This window comes from Crocodylus porosus, unplaced genomic scaffold, assembly GCF_001723895.1.
Source record: "Crocodylus porosus isolate Cpor-Errol unplaced genomic scaffold, CroPor_comp1, whole genome shotgun sequence".
In the NCBI taxonomy this organism is placed as follows: domain Eukaryota; kingdom Metazoa; phylum Chordata; order Crocodylia; family Crocodylidae; genus Crocodylus; species Crocodylus porosus.
Genome location: NW_017728886.1, coordinates 46,029,593 through 46,049,892, shown reverse-complemented (window position 1 = coordinate 46,049,892; position 20,300 = coordinate 46,029,593). Strand labels below are relative to the sequence as shown.

Below are 20,300 nucleotides of genomic sequence, written 5' to 3'. Positions count from 1 at the left end.
AAGTAGATTATTTACATGCTTAAACATAAAATATTGCACCTAAGTGTTTGCAGAATCAAACCTAGCTTTTCACTGATGTATAGCATTATGAAAACCAGGGGATATGGGGCAGGGGTGCCGACTCATCTTAGACCGCCCAGTTTGTGTGGTGTTTTAACTTCAGACTGGGGAGAGCTGAAAACCCTTTAACCACAGGTTTCTTCTGATCTGGTCAGTTAGCCCAAAGCAGCTAAAAACACCTACCACAAGTCTGCTGCTAAATGCCATTAAATGAAGCTATCAAAATCTATAAAAACAGATTCACTATAAATGCTATAATTCAGTCTTTTCCCTGATAAAAGTCAACTTACTCGAGTAAGTTTAACAACTAGCTTAAGCATAGTTTGTGTCATTAGTAAAAACATGTCAGAATAATATCCTGTTCTTTGTACTTCTGAAGGTGTGGTAAAACTATCCAGACCTCAGACCTCATGAAAAAGACAGCATCAGGTATTACAGGACACTGACACTTGCCTGAAGCAAAGGCTCATTACAGTCCCTTCCAGATGGAGTCAGCTTAATTTCCAAACAAATTCTGACACTGGAAATGGTTCATGAAGGTAAAGCCTCTTGATTTTACAACATGCACACAATAAACAGACACAGTAAATAACAAATTCCAGAAGATTCCCTTCTTTTCAGAGGCCTGACTATTGAAACTTCAAATTAACCCCTTTCCTACCACTTCAGATATAAGCATGTAATAAAAACACTGCACGTTTTCCAAAGAATATTTTAGTACTATTCACAGTGATTCAAATCACTGTCCCAAACTGACTCAGCTGAATCTGATTTGGAGATTTGGCCACCACTGAATGGGTTGAATCTCCAAATTAAACAGGTCCCATCCCTGCCTGCTCTTCCAGCCATGTCAATGACTGTCCTGCCATGCTCCAGCATCCCAGCTCTTTAAAAAAAAGCCCTGCACTCACCAGCTCCTGCCAGGTGAGGGGCAATTCCTGCTGCCCCCCACTGCGTGGGGGGTTCTGCTATGAGCCCCCAGCAGCCAGTGAGCACAGGGCTTTTTTTGTTTGTTTTTTTAAGAGCTGGGAACTGGGGCCGTGTGTGGCAGCCATTGATGAGGCTGGGAGAGTGGGCAAAGGTTGGGGGGGGAGCAGGCAGGGGATGGGGCCTGGAGGGGGTCTCCCCATGATTCCTCCCCCCCCCCCCCCACCTGTTACTTACCAGCATGGAGTCTGGATCCAACTCTCTGCGGCTGTGAGTGGGGACTGCTCAAGTCTCCAAAGCTCTCCAAATCTTTTCTGAATCAATTCAGAGAGCTTAGAATAGATCTGGACCTTTTTACTGGTCTCCTGATTCGGGTCAAATCTCTTCCAAATTGAATCAGCACCCAAAGCTTTGCACAGCCCTAGCAAGCAAAACACACCAACAGGACCAAAAGCTAGCAATTCCTACTAGCTCAGACAGACCGTAGACAGAAAATAAAAATACATTTCATTAATTTAAAATTATCCCCCCTCTATCAAGACAAGTGATCAAGATCCATAAGTCAACATATTACTATGAGTAATAAAGCAAGACATTAACTCTGGCAAGCCTAGGACAGCAAAATTATGCAGTTACATTAGTCACACTTAAAGTTGGTATTGACTAAGCAAACTGTGTCTAACTACAATACATATCATTTTTCTTTTTAACCTGACAAATAAAGTTTTGTTTCTTTTTAATAAAGAAATATATAATGTTAATTCAAGTGAGCTGCCATGTACTGCATGTTCTAAAACTTCCTAGGATAAACTGTAGCTACACAATATAGCTAGATGTCAGGGGAAAAGACAGGTACATACATACCGAGGATGCTATTGTCCAAGCTCTTACAGACTTCCTATTTCTTATAAATGAAATGAAAAGATGGTAAATCTTTATGTTCTGGGACAGTGAAAGCATATGCTAGCAAAAAAATAAAAAAAGGAGAGAAAATCTAGTAACAGTGGAAGAACAGTCATGATGACATAAATACATTTATTAAAAACACATAATTATTTTGTACCTATCGGGACTTCTTACCATATTTCATTTTCCCTGAGCCTGAGGAAAGGCATGTGCACCCAAAGCTTGCGGAAAAAGATTTTTTGTATAACTTTTTATTACACCAACTAAGAGGTATCATCCAAGAGTCTGAACCAACAGTTCTAGAGTTTTGCAAATCTATATAATACAAAGACATTTCTGTTAGGGTTGTACAAAGCTCTGGTCGCTGATTTGGTTCGGAGAAGATCTGGACTGATTTGGAGACTGAATCACCAAATCCGAATTGAATCAGGAGACCAAAAAAAGCCTCTGAATCAATCTGGAAAAGATTCCAAGATTCAGAAGGCAGTCTTTCAGGAGAACAGAAACTGAGAAGAGGGATGGGGAGTACCGGGGGGGGGTAGTCACTGTGATCTTTCCCCAAGACCCCGTTCAATCACAATGCTCTGGGGAAGGGACGTAGAAACAGCATATAAGCCTCTGTTTGCAGCCTTTTTGTCCCTTTTGTGAGCTGATTCTGCCTGAGCAAAAGAGGGGTGGGTGGCTGGCCCAGAAACAGGTGAGCAGGCAGAGATCTAACCAGCACTGGGAAGGCCCCGTTACAGTCTACCAGCCCTGCTGTTTTCATCTGAATCTGCCTTAACACATACAAGTAACGCGAATTTTGCTTTCAACAGTTTGAGGTGCAGTTTCCCAGAAACCCATGCACCTATCTCCTTGAAACTTGGCAGGCTTCATGCCCTCATAAGGGGCTACCATCCATACTGTTTTCAGCCAAATCTACCAAAAAATGACAAATTTATAGGCATTTCAGTGATTCCCCATTATAGTCTACTGCCAAATCACCGAATGTCTTCAAATCAGTGCTGAATCCTTCCAAGCTGATTCAGCCAAATCGATTCAAGACAATGATCTAAATCTCCAAAATGAATCACTGTCCTTCAAATTGGCCAAATCTGAATCAAATACTTCCCTATTTGCACAGGCCTAATTTCTCCATGCAGCATGGAATTTACTGCAGGAGGAGATAACAGATAGTTGAATTGATCTTAAAGAAGGAAATTGGATAATTTTGTAACAGGTGTAAATATACAACCTACATTAAGATAAATAAATTGTTCAAAACAGTAGTTCTCAATCTTTCCCGTACTAGCACCCCTCTGGGATTCCTATTCAACAAGAAAATATGGAACATGCAAGTTGTTTACAACCCTTAAGTTGCAAACTGTGCCTTAGGGCATAAACTGAACATAAAGTAAATGTCCTCCTTCCAAATCAGACAGCCCTGTACAACTGTTTCACTATATTATAGTGTTTATCGCTGTGAGGCATGCAGTATCGGCTACTACCTAAACAAAACAAAGCATGCTCGGACCACAGGCTTCATTTGTTATTAGTCCTACCACAAGAAGTTTGCATTCCCGAGAAACACCATAAAATGGACTTTAGCTCTTAGAAATCTATGCTAGACAAGACACTTGTGCAAAATGAAGACAAAGCAGTAGGTAAGGAAGAGATTAAAAAAGAAGATCCCCAGAAAGTTTAAACATAGCTATTTATGTAGTATTTTACAGAGGCAACAACTTCTCATTTCTCTGGATGCAAACCTGAGAAATTGTTGCATCCAGGTTGAGCGGGGGGATGTGTCTGTGCATATCTGCATGTAAAAATAAGATTACAGAGGTAATTTTTAAAAATTAGCAATGAGATAGAACATGCAGCCCCAAAATGGTTAGCATGAGGCCCCTGGGCTCCCCTCCAGCCATCTCCAATCCCCCCCAGCCATCTCACTTCACCTTCTCCAATTTCTCTTTCCACAACAACAGGTAAGGGACTGGAATGCTGTAAATGCAGCAAAGGAACAAGGCTGCCCACACTGCAGGTGGATTCTATGTACCTCCAAGAGCGTGAGAAACAGGCATTGAACCAGTGGTGACATGTAGGAGGGGCACGTGCTGCCCCTGAGCATGCCGATGCACCCCCTGACAGGCTGCGCTCCCTGCTTAGGCTATGGGGGGGGTAGGTGGGAGCACTAGTGCCCCCCCACCCCGGAGTGTTGGCTGGGAGCGGAAACACCAGATGAAGCGCCACAGCTGTTTTCTGGTCAGTGAATTGGCTGCGGGACAGACCCCCCAGTTGCTGACTGGTTGCTGGGGGGGGCACATGCCCCCCACAACTAAGGTGGGGCCAGTTGTCCATACATTGAACACATGGGGGGGGGGGCAGCCAGGCTGCATATGCAGTATAATTGTGGGGGCAGGGAAAGGGAGTACCGATTTCACAGCACACTCAGCTGGGAGGCTGGGCTACCCAGTTCTCTCCCTACTCCCAACTGTGCATATTGTGTGCAACTCTTCATCCCTGGCCAAGATGGGGGAGCCAAGCTGTGCTGCAAAGGGGTACCTGCGTGGAATGCACAGCAGGTGGGAGGTGTTGCCTGCACTGTGCAGGTGGGGGCGGGGGGGAAATAAGATGGGACTGGTACTTAACAGCCCAAGTGGTGTGCAGCCCCCAGCTGCCAGACACTGAACAGTCCTGAGGTAGAACAATGGAGGAACAGACTTCAATAACGGCAAAGTCAGAAGCTTGTATGATAGTGGTGTGCAAACAGACCGTAAAAATTCCATTATGGTTTTTTTTTTTTTTTGTGAAAGGAAGAGAAGGAACTCTTTCAAGCATCAAGCCCCAATCTGGAGCAAGAAGAATGCATTTCAACCAAACACACTGCCCTCAAGGGTTGGAATTCAGTCTACAGTTTGGTCTCCACTAGTTTAATGCGCTATAGCTGCACTTTCATAAAGAACTGTTCTGATGCATTTTTTCCACCTGCTCTATCTTGACATATGATGGATTAAAATGACTAAATACACAATGGCTTGGTGCCTTACCCTCCTCTCCAACTGGTTGGTATTACCATTATGTTTAACGATTTAAAACAGAACGAAGCTTCGGAATGCAAAGACAGACACTGTCCCTGTATTGAGTGGGAGCATAAGAATGGATATGAGAAAGGGAGAAGATAATGGGACCATAAGTAAGGTGTGGGCAAACTCTGAAACAGGGGTAGGCAACCCATGGCACAGGTGCCAAAATGTGGCACTCGAAGGTGTTTCGCTTGGCACACGTACCTCTGGGTGGATGACAGGGAAGGGGCTGGGGCCACACAGCAACAGCAAGGATTGGGCCCCTCATGGCTCCCCCACCATCTGCCCCTGGCATGCCAATATCATACAAGTTGAATTTGCAGGTGTTTTGGGCACTCTGCCCACAAACACTGTCAACCCCTGCTCCAAGACATGAAGCAGCAATGCAGAGGAAAGGTGGCTTTATAATTAGGCACTGAACTATACATTCTGGAAGACCCCTGTTCAGTCTCCAGCTCTGCCTCAGGTTGATTCTGGCAAGTCAGTCTAAAACACCGGTGGCTAATTAATTCTCTACCTGCTTCACAAGGACAATATGACTGTGAAGATAAAATTATTTAACACATAAAAGATGCCTGGCTGTCAAAGGGAGGAGGGGCAAGTATTCTGGACAGACAAACAAGGGCCAGCACTTCATGCATCTTGCACGCAGAGCCCTCATTATTACTGCATGTGGGTACAGCAAGGCAATGTTATCCGCAGTAAATCAGACAGATTACAACACAGCGGCTCGTAATCTTTTTTAGACTCAAGGCCAGCTCTCAACAGACTTCAGGCAGCCCCAGAAGTTGCCGGCTCTTCCTTTTCACTGGGTTTCTGACTACAGCAAAATTACAGAGGGATGGGTCCCTCAGGAGCAAAGCGCCCAAAGGGCGGGTGGGGAGTAGTGTGCTCGCCGGCACTAAGGAGATCGGAGGGGCCCACCGGCAGGCAGGGCAAGAGCTGATGGAATGAAGCCGGAGTCACTACGCCGAGCAAAGCAAAGACAACGACACGAGGACGCATCTGACGAAGCGAGCCCCGCGCCTAAGAAAGCCGAGGCAGCGTCAAGGCCCGGCCCGGGGACGAGGCGGGTGCAGGCCGGGCCAGCCTTAGGCGGGGCAATAACGGGGCCGGGTCCCCGCCACAGCAACGTACGCGAGACGTGGGGGGGCCAATACTTGAGCCGGGCGGAGCCACGCGCGCGCGCTGGCACTCACCACCTCCCGCCGCCACCTCCGCTTCCGGATCGCGCCGGCGCGTCGCCGTGACGTAAAATCCCCGCGCGCCACCTGGGAGCCGCTACCTACGTCACCGCACCCTGGGGCTGGGACTTTTTTTTTGCCCGTGCAGCCTGATTGGCGTTCGGAGCACCGGCCCCACCCCTCCCCGGCGTGCTTCCGCGTTGCCGGGGTAACCAGGCGGCAGCGGCGGGGCGCGGGAAGACGCTCAACATGGAGGATGTGCACGAGGGCCCGCGACCGCGCATCGCTACCAGCCAGCTCGCGCAGCACGTGGGCCAGCCCGTCTGCTTCGTGGGCCGCGTGCAGAAGGTACCGTCACTGCCCGGGACCTGGCGGGGGTCGCGCATGCGCCGCTCGTTAGACCTAGGCCTCGCCCCTCCCCCTCCCCGCTGGAGCCAGGCTGGGAGGGGAGTGGGGGGGTTGCGCCGGCAGCACACGGGGAAGCCCTGGTTTAGGAAGGAGTGACGTCGCTCCTTCACACTCCGTTTTGACGTCACTTCCTCCGTCTTCCTCAGATTCACCCGAGCGGGAAAATGTTTGTCCTCTCCGACGGTGAAGGCAAGAGCACCACCGTGGAGCTCAGCGAGCCTGTAAGTACCTGCAAACGACCGACCCTGCAGCAGGACTGGCTGCCAGACCTCCTGGGGTTACCTGCACCAGGGTTTCCTCCTTGGTGCCTCCTATGGGCTGGGCAGCAATTCTGCAGAAAAGGACCTGGGTGTTTCAGTGGACAAGAAGTGGAATATGAGCCATCAGTGTGCCCTTGCTGCCGAGAAGGTGAATGGCATACTGGGCTGCATCAGTAGGAGTGTTGCCAGCAGGTCAAGGGAAGTGATTCTTGCCCTCTGTTCAGCACTGGTGGGGTCACTGTGTTCAGTTTTGGGGCCCCCACTGCAGAAAGGATGTGGGCAAATTGGGGAAGAGTCCAACAGAAGGCAGTGAAAATGGTCAGGGTTGGGGACATGACTTCTGGGGAGAGGCTGAGGGAACTGGGCTCATTTAATTTGGAGAAGAGACACCCAAGGGAGGCTTAGTAGTAGCCTTCAACTTCCTGGGTGGAGGTCACAAAGAGGATGCGGCTAGACCAGGCTTGTTCAACATGTGGCCCGCCAAGCCGTTTTCTGAGGCCTGAGGTGCGGCAACAGGAAATGAAAGTAAACACTGTTTACTTTCATTCCCATCCCTTGTCCCCCCCCAGCCTCTCAACAGCTTCCTAATCAGGGGGGAGTCCTTTGGCTGGCCCACTGGGTGATAAAAAGTTCATATCCAGCCCCACATTCAAAGTTTGGAAACCCCTGGGCTAGACTTCTCAGTGGTGGCAGATGACAGAACAAGAAACAATGGTCTCAGGTTGCATCAAGGGAAGTTTAGGTTAGATATTAAGAAAAACCTCACTAGGAGAATACTAAAGCACTGCAACAGGTTACCCAGAGAGACTGTTAAATCTCCATCCTTAGATGTTTTAAGACCTGGCTAGACAAAGCTTTGGCTGGGTTTATCTAGTTAAGGATGGTCCTGCTCTGAGCAGGGGGTTGGACTAGGTGACCTCCTGAGGTCCTGTCCAACCCCAGTTTTCTATGATGCTGTTTGCCAATCTGCCTGCTGGAAGCAGGATAAATTTTGGCTGGAAAAAAGCTTAATTCTTTCAGCAAGAAGGCGCTTTATTGGTATAATCTTTCCCTTTTCTTTCCTTTGCTTGTTATACTTTGGGCATTTAAAATGTATTTCCTTACTGGCATCTTTTCTGCAGCATCTGTACCAAACTGTTTGAATTCTCACCAGATCCCTGCTTAGAACACTTTCCATACTTCCAGTAACTGTCCTAGCCAGTTAGACTAAAAATAGTTCTCTAAATAAAAAAACAGAATCATATTTAAACACTTACGACTTGCATCTTTCGCCTCATGAATATTAGGTGCTGCAGTTAAATTTCCAACTCCTCTTCCCTTCATCAGCTGTCCATTTGGGCACTAACAAGTTCTGTCTCTCTTTCATGTCCGCTCTTTCATGTTTTCTGTGATAAGTTTCATTTAATAGAGGGATTTTTCTGATTGGCATATTTTATACATTCCTCTATTTGTACTCCTGCAAAAAGCTATTAGTGAAAATCCTTGACTAAAAGACTTCTCATAGCCTGTGCACTCAATTGCAGTTTCAACCCTCACAAGTATAGGAACAACCCTCATAATACACCTCTAGGATACACAGTATTTTTCTGCCTCTGTACCAGCTTACAGAGAGCATTAACCAACCTTTAACAGAGTTTGGACAACCCATCCATGCTTCTGGTCACTGCTGCTCTTTGTGCCTGCCCACTGCTTGAGTAAGGGGTTAAATACAGTAATGTGATGCTTCTTTTAAGATGCATCATCTTATGTTTATTTTCAGGACGATACTAAAGCCAGTTAGAAAACTACTGATCTTGTAAAATTGTGTTTGATTTTTAGACTTATTTTTCAGCAGTATTTTGTTTTCATGAAGTGGAGCAAACAAGCAGTTGCAATAAATCAAGCATTCTATTTTCTCAAGTTCCAAACTGATACTGGGTATGTAACTAGTTGAGTACAAAATAAGAAGACAACTGTGACAGTAATGTGTTTTCTGTACGTTCACCAGTTAGATGAAGAAATCTCTGGAGTCATTGAAGTGGTGGGAAAAGTAACAAATCAGGCAACTATCATGTGTATGTCATATGTCCAGTTCAGAGAAGATAAAAGCCCTTTTGGTAAGTAAAGATGTCTTAAGATTGAATGTTGTTTTACAGTCTAAAAATTATTTATAAAGAAGAGCAGAGGAAAGATCTGCTTTATGAATATACCCCTGCCGGAAAAAGGATAGAGTAGCTGTTTCCAGAAATCTGTCTCCTATAGAGTTGTTCTTGAGTTAGTGATCATAATGCAACTATATGCAATATCCTCATGGGAAATGCACCAAAATGAACAGCAAGGATTGATTTAGAGCTAGTCAAAATGAATCTAAAAACTGTTTAAAAAGGAAAATCCTGAAGTCCTAGAACAAGTATGGGGCTATCATGTAACCTTGAATTATGCATAATTTCTTTAGTCCTGAACAGAAAAAGGAAACAGACAAACTGCATATTATTATTAGTATTATTAGAGAGAGAGGGGTGCAAGATTGTATTCAGTCAAATATATTCTTACACAGGTTACTGTACCACTCCCATTACTGGTACCCAAGCAGTGTACTATTCTGCACATAGAAATCTCTGTTTCTCCATTCCCTAGTTCAGTGGATTTGGTTATTGTCCTTTTGTCTGGCTTCCCTACAATGGACAGCAAGTGGTTTAGCTCTTAAGTTTTAAGAGACTTAGGTACTCCTGACTTGAGTGCAAATCACCACAGCTCCTGTAAAGGAAAGTCCTCTATAGTTTGTTAGAATTACTTTTTATGTCTACAAAATGTTTTCTGAAGGAGAAACCAGGAGCTTGTTCCTTTTTTTCCCTTTTGTTTGTTTTTAAGCTTCTAGTAGTCTCTTCTTGTGCAAAACCAATCAAAAATAAGAGGCAAAACTAATGTGATTGGGAACTTGAGAGGGCAGAAATAAATGGTTGTTTATTGGACCATTCCTTTCACCTTGGAAAATGACTAATACTGGTGTGTCTTTATTTGATATTTGGCTTGGGGCAGTAAGTAAATTTCTGATTTGAAGAAAGGGCTGAATAGTCATAGAATCATAGAAGTAGGGTCGGAAGGGACCTTGTAGATCTTCAAGTCTGACCCCCTGCCTGGGCGGGGGAAAAACTGGACTCAAATGAGTCCAGCCAGGTAGGCATCAAGCCTCTTCTTAAAGATCACCAGGGTAGGAGCCAGCACCACTTCCCTTGAAAGTTGGTTCCAGCTCCTAGTCATCCTGTGAGGTAGTTCTTGCAGATATCTAATCTAAACCTACTGTCCAATAATTTGTGTCCATTATTCCTTGTGATGCCAGGGGGTGCTAGGGGAAAGAGTGTCTTCCCCAAACCCTTCTGGTCCCCCCTAGTGAGTTTATAGACAGTCACCAGGTCCCCCCTCAACCTTCTCTTGTGAAGGCTGAACAGGTTCAGGTCCCGCAGTCTCTCACTGTAGGGTCTGCCCTGTTGTCCCTGGATCATGCGGGTGGCCCTCCTCTGGACCCTCTCAATGCTGTCCACATTCCTCCTGAAGTGGGGAGCACAGAACTGGACACAGTACTCCAGCTGTGGCCTGACCAGCGTCGCATAGAGGGGGAGGATCACCTCCCTGGCTCTACTTGAGATGCACCTGTGGATGCATGAGAAGGTCCAGTTAGCCCTGCCGTGACTTGCATTGTCGGCCCATGTTCATCTCGGAGTCAGTAACGACTAGTGAGGTAGCAGAATCTGTGAATGACATAGGCCACAGACAGGTGTTTATTTCTATGGTAAGAATTTTTCAAAAATAGCCCAAAAGCTTATTTTGAGAGTGTACATGTGTTCCAGCTCTTTGGCTGGTGAGCTAAAGACCAACTCTTTAGTCATGGGCACTAGGGGGGTGCTTCCTGGGCCACCACCCCTCTCAGGGGAGCCCATTAATTGACAGCCTGCTCTCTCCCCTTCCTGGGGAGGGGCAGGCTGTTACTTGACAATTGGCAGCTGCTACAGACAGTCCAGGGAAGGTTCCAGCAGCAGGAGACTGGTGGGACTTGGGGAGGGGCTGGGTATTCTCCCATTGGGAGAACCCTCCCCATTCCTACTGCAGGAGAAGAGCCCTTGCTCCTTGTCCTCCTCTGGCTATACTCATTCTTCCAGTGCACTGGTTTTAAACGTGCCACTGGGCACATGCAGCGAGGGATGAGGGAGATCCCTCATTCCCCCAAGTAGGGATTCCTCTTTGAATTCCTATGGATCATGTGCGTGTGTTTGTGGATCTGACCATGCTAATATTGACCTTTAAAAGAAACTGGCAGACTCTGGTTGAACATTACTATTGTAGACGAAGGTGAGAGAAAAAGCAATAGCACCCATTTTTATAAAGCATAATTATGAGGGTTAGCAAGGGACAGAATACTTTTATAAGATATTGATTACTAGCATAACTGTAATATAATTACCTGTTGTCTCCCCATGATGTAACTACTAATGTGCATCTCTACCTCTGTGATATTTTTCTCGGCTATCAAAGGAAACTGCAGCAGGAAAGGCCTAAATATGGTGACACTTAGCTAAAATATGTGGGGGGAGGGGCAGTATTCTCAAATACTGGGGTAAAAGTGGACACCATATAAATATTTGTTACATGGTGATAATGGGGAATTTGATTAGTGTCTGAACTAACATTTCCCTTCCTCTGCCTTTCAGATCTTGAGATGTACAATGAAGCACTAAAAATAATCCAGGAATTTCCTGAATATTTCCCATTTGGTATTATAAAAGAATGATCAACTCTTTCTGGTACAACTTCAGAATGGATGACAGTGGGTTAACCTTGCCATTTTAGGAAAAAGGCTTAACTTTTTTGCAGCTGAGATGCTTAAGAGATGCCTGCTAAAATGTTTGTCTGATTGGACTGTCTGACATCAACATACAGACTTTCGGTGTCATACTTGCCTTTTTCTGATCTATCCTAAATCCAGTCTTGTGTAGTTTTGTTGAAAGCAGTTTTTTACCGAATTTTATATATACTTTATTAAGATCGTATCCAGAGAAATGCTGTAGTGAGTTAATTTAGTTTTTGGTTAAAAAAAAAGTTTCTATACGCTTGTCCCCTGCCCGTCTTCTTATCCAGCATTTCCCATTGTTAGATATTTAGTTATCAGAAAGTTTATGAAAATTATGCCATTGTGTGAGAGGGGTATAAAAGTATTGTTTAAAACTAGCACTGTGCCTGAATATGAACTTTTGAACTACCTGGCAGTAAAATTTGATCTTCTGTCTTGGAAACCAGTTACTTTTCCAATTAAGTGTCAGGCTACATTTGAACTAAGTGTTATGATTGTGTTTAAAATTGATAAATCTTTTCTTGGAGAGTTGTTTTTGTTAATAAATCATGTTCAGAGTTCTACCACTACCTGATGTGAGTAATTTTAATTCCAACCACGGCACAAGATGCCCAAACTCTCACATTGATGTTAAACACAGTTGAAAATTTCTTTTATACTTTTTGGTATTTTTAAGCAGTCTTGTATGGCCATGACAAAAAAACACAACCTGTGTTTTGTTGACTATTTAAGTAAAGGCACAAAAGATTGAATAGACATGAGACTGAACTAATTTAATTGCTAGAAATGGTTCCAAGAGTAGTACACAATAGAAATCCAAGCTTCCCTCCCAGTGCTCTCTAAATTTTCAGGATTCTTTTAAACGTCCTAAGTCAGGACATTTCAGGAACAAATTCACAAAAGGAAAATCTGACTGCATTCTGTTAATTTATACATGGGTACCAGATTTAAATTAAATGTTGTCACTGTTGATGTTCAATGTACTCTCATCGTCTTTCACAAATTGTATTTTTAATACTGTCTAGAATGCCAGTTGTTATTGTTACTTGTCACTCCAAAAAGCTGTATTTAAAGCATTTGCAATATCTTCCCTCCAGGTAAATAACAGCTCCTTTCTAGTATAAAAATACTTGGCACATTCCTGCTCCATTTCCTTTTCACAAAACAAAATACAAATCTTACTAATCATTCTGACCTGAATGTTACTTGATTTAGGTTTTGTTACTTACTATTTAAACAATGGTAGGAAACATACACGCTGCAGTTAATATACATGTCTAAGGGCCCTGGCAGATGTGCAGTTGAAGGCACGCTTGGATTGGATATTTAATCCCTGCAATCACTTTCTGCCATGACACATATACATAGCAGGAGGCATAATTGTGGAATCAAACATCAGATCCCATCCTGCCATATTACTGGTACCAGGAAGTAGCAAACTCCTGTCGCTGGAAGCCCTGTCAGCTGATCCAGGCTTCCAGCCACAGAGGTACACCATACACTCCTGAGGCTGGGAGCCATCAGCTGACATGGGCTCCCAGCCACAGTGGCAAACCATTCAAGAAAGAGCCCAGATCAGCTGATGAGGCTCCCAGCTACAGGAGTACATAATGCACTCCCATAGCTGGGAGCCCCAGTCTAGCCACATATTCAGTTAATGGTGTGATAGGAACCAGTCACAAAATCACACATAATTTGTGTAATAATTGTGGCTTATTACTTGTTTTAGCATACCATTAACATGTGGCCGGGTAACTACTTAAGACACGATTAACTAGTTAATTGTGTCTTAAGTGTAATGTGTACTAGGGCTGCAAGTGAACTTTGTAATAAAATGCTTTGTTGGCTGACTTACAATTTTTTTTTCCCCTCCAGTTACTAGCAAACAATGGCAGGGATTAAAACAGGACACTAATCTAGCAATCGCTCCTTTTTGAAGAGGACTGAATGTTTCAGGGTTTTGGTAATGATACAACCTTGGATCATTAAATTGCTCATTTTGAATCAAACCTAGGTTAGACATACCTCATCTCTCACTTGTCCTTTGTTCTTCATAAAATCATTAGTCTTAACCTAGCTTTTGGTAGAGGGAGGTTTGATTTTCAGAAACTGTCATTGCAATGAATTAATCTGTACCTTTGTTAATGTCTGAGAAGATATAAAATAGGCTTGATGACTCATAAACTCTCTCACCACTACAGGTTAAGGGAGAGAATTAAAATTCTTTCCAGACTTTTGTAAGAAGCCTTTGCCCTGAATATTTTTTTTTTTGGCTGCTTCACTATATTTATCTTTAGGGACCTTCTTAAATTGCAGCAGAAGTTGGCCAATGCCTTTACTTGTGCTCTTCTCACAGTGCGTTCCCCTCCCTGCTCTGCGCTGCCCTCCCCCCCTCCAGTGGTCAAAGTGTAATTAATGCTGTGGTTTTTGCCTCTTAGACAGTCAGCAACCAGAGGGGACATAGCAAAAAGAGCAGGTTTAAAGGCACTGCTGTGCCACAAACTTCCACTGCAAATTAGGCAAGTTATCTAAATGGCAGCAACTGTACATCCCTGCTTCTATAGAGCAAATCTAACAAGCCACACTGAAACAAAAACAATCAATCCCCAATTTCCCCTCCAGTTCATACCCCATATTTATGCCAAAGAGAGGAAAATCAACTTATTTTTGGTTTCCTGGGACCTGGGAAACAAGTTTGAACCAGTTTTTTCAGGCTCCTAGAAAGTGTCCATTAAGCAAAACTTGTGTCATTGTGACACAAAAGAGGAGTTTTCATCACCCGATTTTCTTTTCATTTTATTATCTTTTCTAACAAAGCTATTTGTTTTTACAACTTACCTAAGAAACTTAAACCAATTATAGCACAAACTATATTTGATACACCTAGTTACATTAGTCCCTACCGCTGATGTATTCCTGCTAAACCTACAGTGTGCTGTTTGGGATATTTATTTCAGGGCTTTCTTGCAGGCTGTCTTGTTCTAGATGTTTTGTTTAATATACATGTCAAATTCCAGTGCTTGTTTATCTTGGCCTGTTAATTACATTGCACCTTTTGCTAAACGTATCAGTTGAAGCATCTGGCAAGGTCATGCAAAAACAGTTTTGGGGGCCTTTGCTATAGCCACATTCCTGTATGTGCACCTTTAACAATGGACCTACTCAAAAAGAAAAAAAAAAATCACTGAAAATAAAAGTGACTCTGGGGAGCCAGCAGTCCTTGTGGCTCTTGCAACCTGGCCACACAGCCTGCTGGGGAGGAAAGGAAGGTGGGAGGCCTGCAGGCACAGCAAGATGACTACCGCTAACCAGATAGTCCTCACAGCCAATTAGCAGTGAGGGGCCAGGACACTGAGGCCCTTGGCCAGTCAGAAGCATGGAGGGGGCCTGCTATGCTCCACCCGGAAAAGTGGCTTTCAGTCCTGAGGTCTGCCTGCAAAATAAGCCACAGTTGTCTCGAATTTGGTAGCCCCTTACCTATAACAACTACAGAAACCAAAATGATTGCTTAAGTGCACATAAATCAATTTTTACCAATTTTAAAATATTTATGAATCTTATTTCCTTGCCCTCTGCTCTAAACAACTGCTGTTACAAACATACTTTTTTGTTTTAGATACCTATTTAATTTCAAGGCCATGAAGAGGCAGTACCTGTTAGAGGGGTTGGTTTGGTTTTTTTTGTTTATTTTGTTTTGAAGGACATGTCAATACCTTTCTTAAAATGCTAATCACTAGTTCTGGTTCACACTTACTCTGGCAGAATCAGTTTTAGCAATGATATCAAGGTCTTCAGTATGATCGACTGCAACCTCTAACATTGGGTACGAGAAAGGGGTATGAATGATTAATAAACTGCCTGTCATGCGTCACTTAGATGTCACCGGATTCAGTTTCTGATTGGATGCTGCAGGCAGGTCTGATGTATATCTAGAGAATTTTAAGTTTCTTTGAAGAAAAAATTTAATACATTTCTTGCAATTTAACCATTGTGTAGTTTTTGCCTGGTGTTGCCTATTCTACTTTTATTTTCCTAGTTTATTGCTTGAGGTAAGATCATTGAAACACAATTCAAAAGTTTAAGATAGATTTAGTAAAAATATCACTTTCAATTACATACATTTATAATGAAGGTACCAGTCTGGGTTTACAGGTAAGGCTGAGTTGAGATTTTGCACTAACAAACAAGGATTTTGTCCTCCTAGTGAAAATCATAATCATCTTCCCCCAAATTAAATTAGGTAGAAGATATGCACAGGGGTGCTCAACTCAGCCAAGATGGCAGTGCCTCTGGATATGGAAACTCTCCAGTGAGTTCTCCTTTTAGTGAAAAAACAAAAAGCTTACATGAAGTGGGAATTTTGACAAACTACTAGGGAAGAATATAAGAATATTGCTTAGGTATGCAGGCATGAAATCAGGAAGGCCAAAGCCCAATTGGAATTGCAGCTAGCAAAGGATGTGAAGGGTTTCTACAAGTATGTCAGCAACAAGAGGAAGATCAGGGAAAGTGTGGGTTCCTTACTGAATGGGGGAAGCAACCTAGTGATAGAGGATGCAGAAAAGGCTGAAGTACTCAATGCCTTTTTCACCTCAATCTTCACAGGCAAGGTCAGCACAGTTTGAGGAAGAGGTGAACAGTCAAGTGGCAAAAGAACAGGTTAGGGACTATTTAGAAAAGCTGGACATGTACAAGTCCATGGGGCTGGATGGGATGCACCTGAAGGTGTTGAGGGAGTTGGCTGACATGCTTGTAGAGCTGCTGGCCATCATTTTTGAAACTCATGGTGATTAGGAGAGGTCCTGGACAGTAGGAAATGGGCAAATGAGTGTTCATCTTTAAGAAAGGGAAAGAGAAGGATCCAGGAAACTACAGACCAGTCAGCCTTACCACTGTCCCTTGAAAAATCATGGAGTAGGTCCTCAAGTAATCCATTTCTAAGTACCTTGAGTTTACCAAGGCTTTTGTTATAGTCCCCCACAATGTTTGCAAACAAGCTAAGAAAGTATGAGTTGGATGAATGGACTATACGGTGGATAGAAAGCTGACTGGATTGCCAGACACAACAGGTAGTAATCTATGGCTTAATGTCTAGCTGGCAGCCAGTGTCATATGGAGTGCTCCAGGGGTCAGTCCAGGGGCCAGTTTTGTTCAATAGCTTCATCAATGATCTGGAAGGTGGGATGGAGTGCACCCTTAGCAAGTTTGTGGATGACACCAAGCTGGGGGAAGTAGATATGTTGCAGGGTAGGGCTAGGATTCAGAGAGACCTTGACAAACTGAAGGATTGGGCCAAAAGACATCTCATGAGTTTCAATAAGGACAAGTGCAAAGTCCAGGACTTAGGACAAAACAATCCCAGCAGAAAAGGACCTGGGGGTTACAGTGGATGAAAAACTGAATATGAGCCAAGTGTGACCTTGTTGCCAAGAAGGCTAAAAGCATACTGGGCTACACTGCCAGCAGATCAAGGGGAGTGATTCTTCTGCTCTATTCAGCACGGTGAGGCCACATCTGGAATAGTGTGCCCAGTTTTGGGTCCCCGACAGAAAGAAAGTAAATAAATTGGAGAGTCCAGCAGATGGCAAGGAAGATGGTGAGGGGGCTGGGGAACATGAATGAAGAGGAGAGGCTGAGGGAACTGGGCTTATTTAGTCTGGAGACAAGAAGACTGAGGGGGGACTTTCTGAATGGTGGTTCTAAAGAGGATTGGAGCTAGACTGTTCTCAGTGATGGCAGATAATAGAACAAGGAGCAAGTTGTAGCAGGGGAAGTTTCGGTGAGTTATTAGGAAGATCTCTCTCATGAGGAGGGTGATAAAACACTGGAACAGGTTACCCAGAGAGGTGGTGGAAGCTCCAGGTTTGGAGGTTTTTAAGACCCAGCTACCTAAAGCCTTGGATGGGATGACCTAGTTGGGGGTGGTCCTGCTTTAAGCAGGGGGTTGGACTAGATGACCCCTAAGGGAGGTCCCTTCCAACTCTAATTTTCTATGATTCTATGTATGTTACAACATAAGCTACTCAAGATTTTGCCAATAAAGTTACTTAAGAACTATAGGTACAGTTTTTGTGAATCAAACATTTTGGATTTAGACACTGAAATTCCATCTAAGTCGCACTTTTCACCTGTTTTTTGTTTTTCATTTGATCCCAAGACTAACAGCACATTGGCAAGGAAAGAAATTGTGGAGTGTAGGTACGTTGTTTAATGCATCCCAGATCATTTGTATCCCGGGCTGTTCACACTTAATTTGCAGAGCTGCTAAATTCAGACAAGCCACTAAGCTACTTACCTTCAGATCTTACTGTGAGGAGCACTGCTTTTACTGCAAAGAGCACTGGTGGAGCTCATCAGTGGACTCTACACAATTGCCACAGAAATGGCACACTTTGAAATAAAAGCCACAGCAAACAACTGGATTATCTGAAATATAACTGTTTGCTGTAGCTGTGTATATCCCCAGGTACTACACAAACCCGTATCCTTCTAGGTGGAGAGAGGTAGGAACCTAACTCTACAAAATATCCTGGTTCTATTAACACAATTTTAAATAAGAGTTACATGAAATAGATTACTACACTGCTGTTTATTGTACATGTATATTGTAGCCTCAATTGTCTGTCAAGTCCAGCAAACAGACTTAAAATTTTGCCAAAACTTACATGCTTAAATTCATTCATGCAAAATCAGTAGGATGACTTACATAAGTAAAGTATGTTCAGCCTTATTTGGAAGGATCAGGGATCCATTTTTGTTTCTGTGATTGGCTGATTTAAAGCACTTTAAGAAGCTATTATTGTGAACTTGGAAATGCACCACTTACAATGTTGCAGAAAATAGCATGCTATCCACAACTTTGAAACCTGTGCCTCTAGACAGCACATTTTCCAACTTCAGGAAGATGATGTTGAAGCTTCATGTGTTGGCACCAAAACAACTTGCTAAAAAAGCAATGTTGTTCTATTTTACTTCATGCCTGGCTATAGGAGAGTGACAATCTCTGGCCAGCATGCGAGACTGGCCATCCAGTTATAGTGTGCAGCAGCAGCAAGGCTGCTTTAAACCAGGGGTGCTCAACCCTTGACCTGCAGGCTAGATCCTGCCAGTGGCCCCAGCATACTGGATTGGGCACCTGATCTCAGTGCAAAGGGTCAGACCACAGGGACCAAACCCAGTGTGGGGGCCCAAGAAAGGGAAGTGTTAAGCCTTTGGGACCCAACCCCAGCATGCTGGGATTGGGAAAGGGTGGTCCTGGGATCATGGGGACCAATCCTGACAGGAAGGGAAAGGACCCAGAGACCAATCCTGGCATGTGGGGGCAAGAGGGAGCGGCCCATGGACTGGCCCTGCCCCACTCATCTCACCCACAAGGTGGAAAGGTTGAGCATCACTGCTTTAAATCAAACCATGGATAAAAATACTCATCAAAACCTGGATCCCTGATAATAAAAAATATCGTATCTATGCAAAGAACCTTGTCTGCCCTCATCAGAATTTGGTACCACCAATTGTTCTTCTGGAACTCCTCCCCTAGCTGTTGCTATTTCAAGGTGAATCTGACGAGTAAACAAAGGATAAATATTTACAGAGAAACAAATGGCGTAGAAGAATTCACTAGATCAAACAGCCTATTTGGAACCAATTTAATTGGAAGTTGCACATAAATGTTATGGTAGGGTGTTCTTCTGTGATATCAACAGAATACTGAAGGACAATTAAGTAAGAGACTGAAGTAGTAATTCAGGCTAAAGGAACAAATCAATAGACTAAACTACAACTCTTATTTTAAAACCAGCACAGAAGAAACAATAGTAACGTGATCTGAATGTTAAAGTCGTCATGCTTCTTGTGCTCTATTAAACGTATTTTAAAAAAGGATACACATTATCCATCTGCAAGCTTCAGAATCAAATCCGCAAGCCAAAACTCATAATTTTACTGGATCTACTACTAGTAGGGATCTACATTCTTAGGAATTATGCAGAGGACCAAAAAAGGTAATCTAGTTTCTGAGAAGTACTGGAATTTGAAACAAAATGCATGGGAGTGACTAAAACGCATTCAAATGAGTACATGTTTACCCCAGATGTAGATGATATTGAAGATCAGTAGTTGTGGAATAAAAATACATCCCTGTCATTTTAAAATTCTTGTAAAATGAAATGTAAACATGATATCACTGATTCTATATAAGAAAAATAGTACGTTACATGGTATTTTACAAGCACTTTTTTATATTTATTAATAGAGCATATTTCAACTGGAAAAGTTCTGTCGATAAGTAATAGAAATGGTGAAAAATATAACTGGACCAACAGAAGGAAGTATTAGCTGATAATAAGGAAGACCTTAACTTACCCTTGTAAGAAAGGCTTTGTACCAGTGTTTGTACCTTTTTAATTTTAGTTTAAAAATAAGACTATCAATTAGGCAAGCATTTTAGAGTAACTGTATTAAGTACATGATATTAATAGGTTCCAAATGAAAACAAGGTATATGATGTATCATATACAAAATTTACAGGGTAATAGGTTTTTACCTTCAGTCTTGGTACCAAACACAGTACAACACTTATAACCAGTTGTATTCTCCCGTATATCCTATTTTCAAACACCAATTTCTTTTCTCAAGGAGCTGGCGAGCGTCATAGCCCAGCCCCTGGCAC

General features: G+C 43.4%; 2 protein-coding genes across 2 annotated transcripts in view; one reads left to right on the top strand and one right to left on the bottom strand.

Moving 5' to 3' along the window:
* The window catches only part of UMAD1 (UBAP1-MVB12-associated (UMA) domain containing 1), a 140,227-nt gene extending 133,990 nt beyond the window's left edge, over positions 1-6,237 (bottom strand). The window contains exon 1 of the mRNA XM_019533771.1: positions 6,155-6,237. The gene's annotated coding sequence lies outside the window, so the exon portion shown is untranslated. The remainder of the gene's footprint in view (positions 1-6,154) is intronic.
* A 36-nt stretch (positions 6,238-6,273) lies between these two features.
* Positions 6,274-12,752, top strand: RPA3 (replication protein A3). Its single transcript, XM_019533785.1, has 4 exons — positions 6,274-6,487; positions 6,694-6,768; positions 8,795-8,903; positions 11,493-12,752. The coding sequence occupies exons 1-4, from the start codon at positions 6,389-6,391 to the stop codon at positions 11,570-11,572; spliced, it is 363 nt and encodes a 120-aa protein (XP_019389330.1). The 5' UTR covers positions 6,274-6,388; the 3' UTR covers positions 11,573-12,752.
* Positions 12,753-20,300: the final 7,548 nt, after the last annotated feature.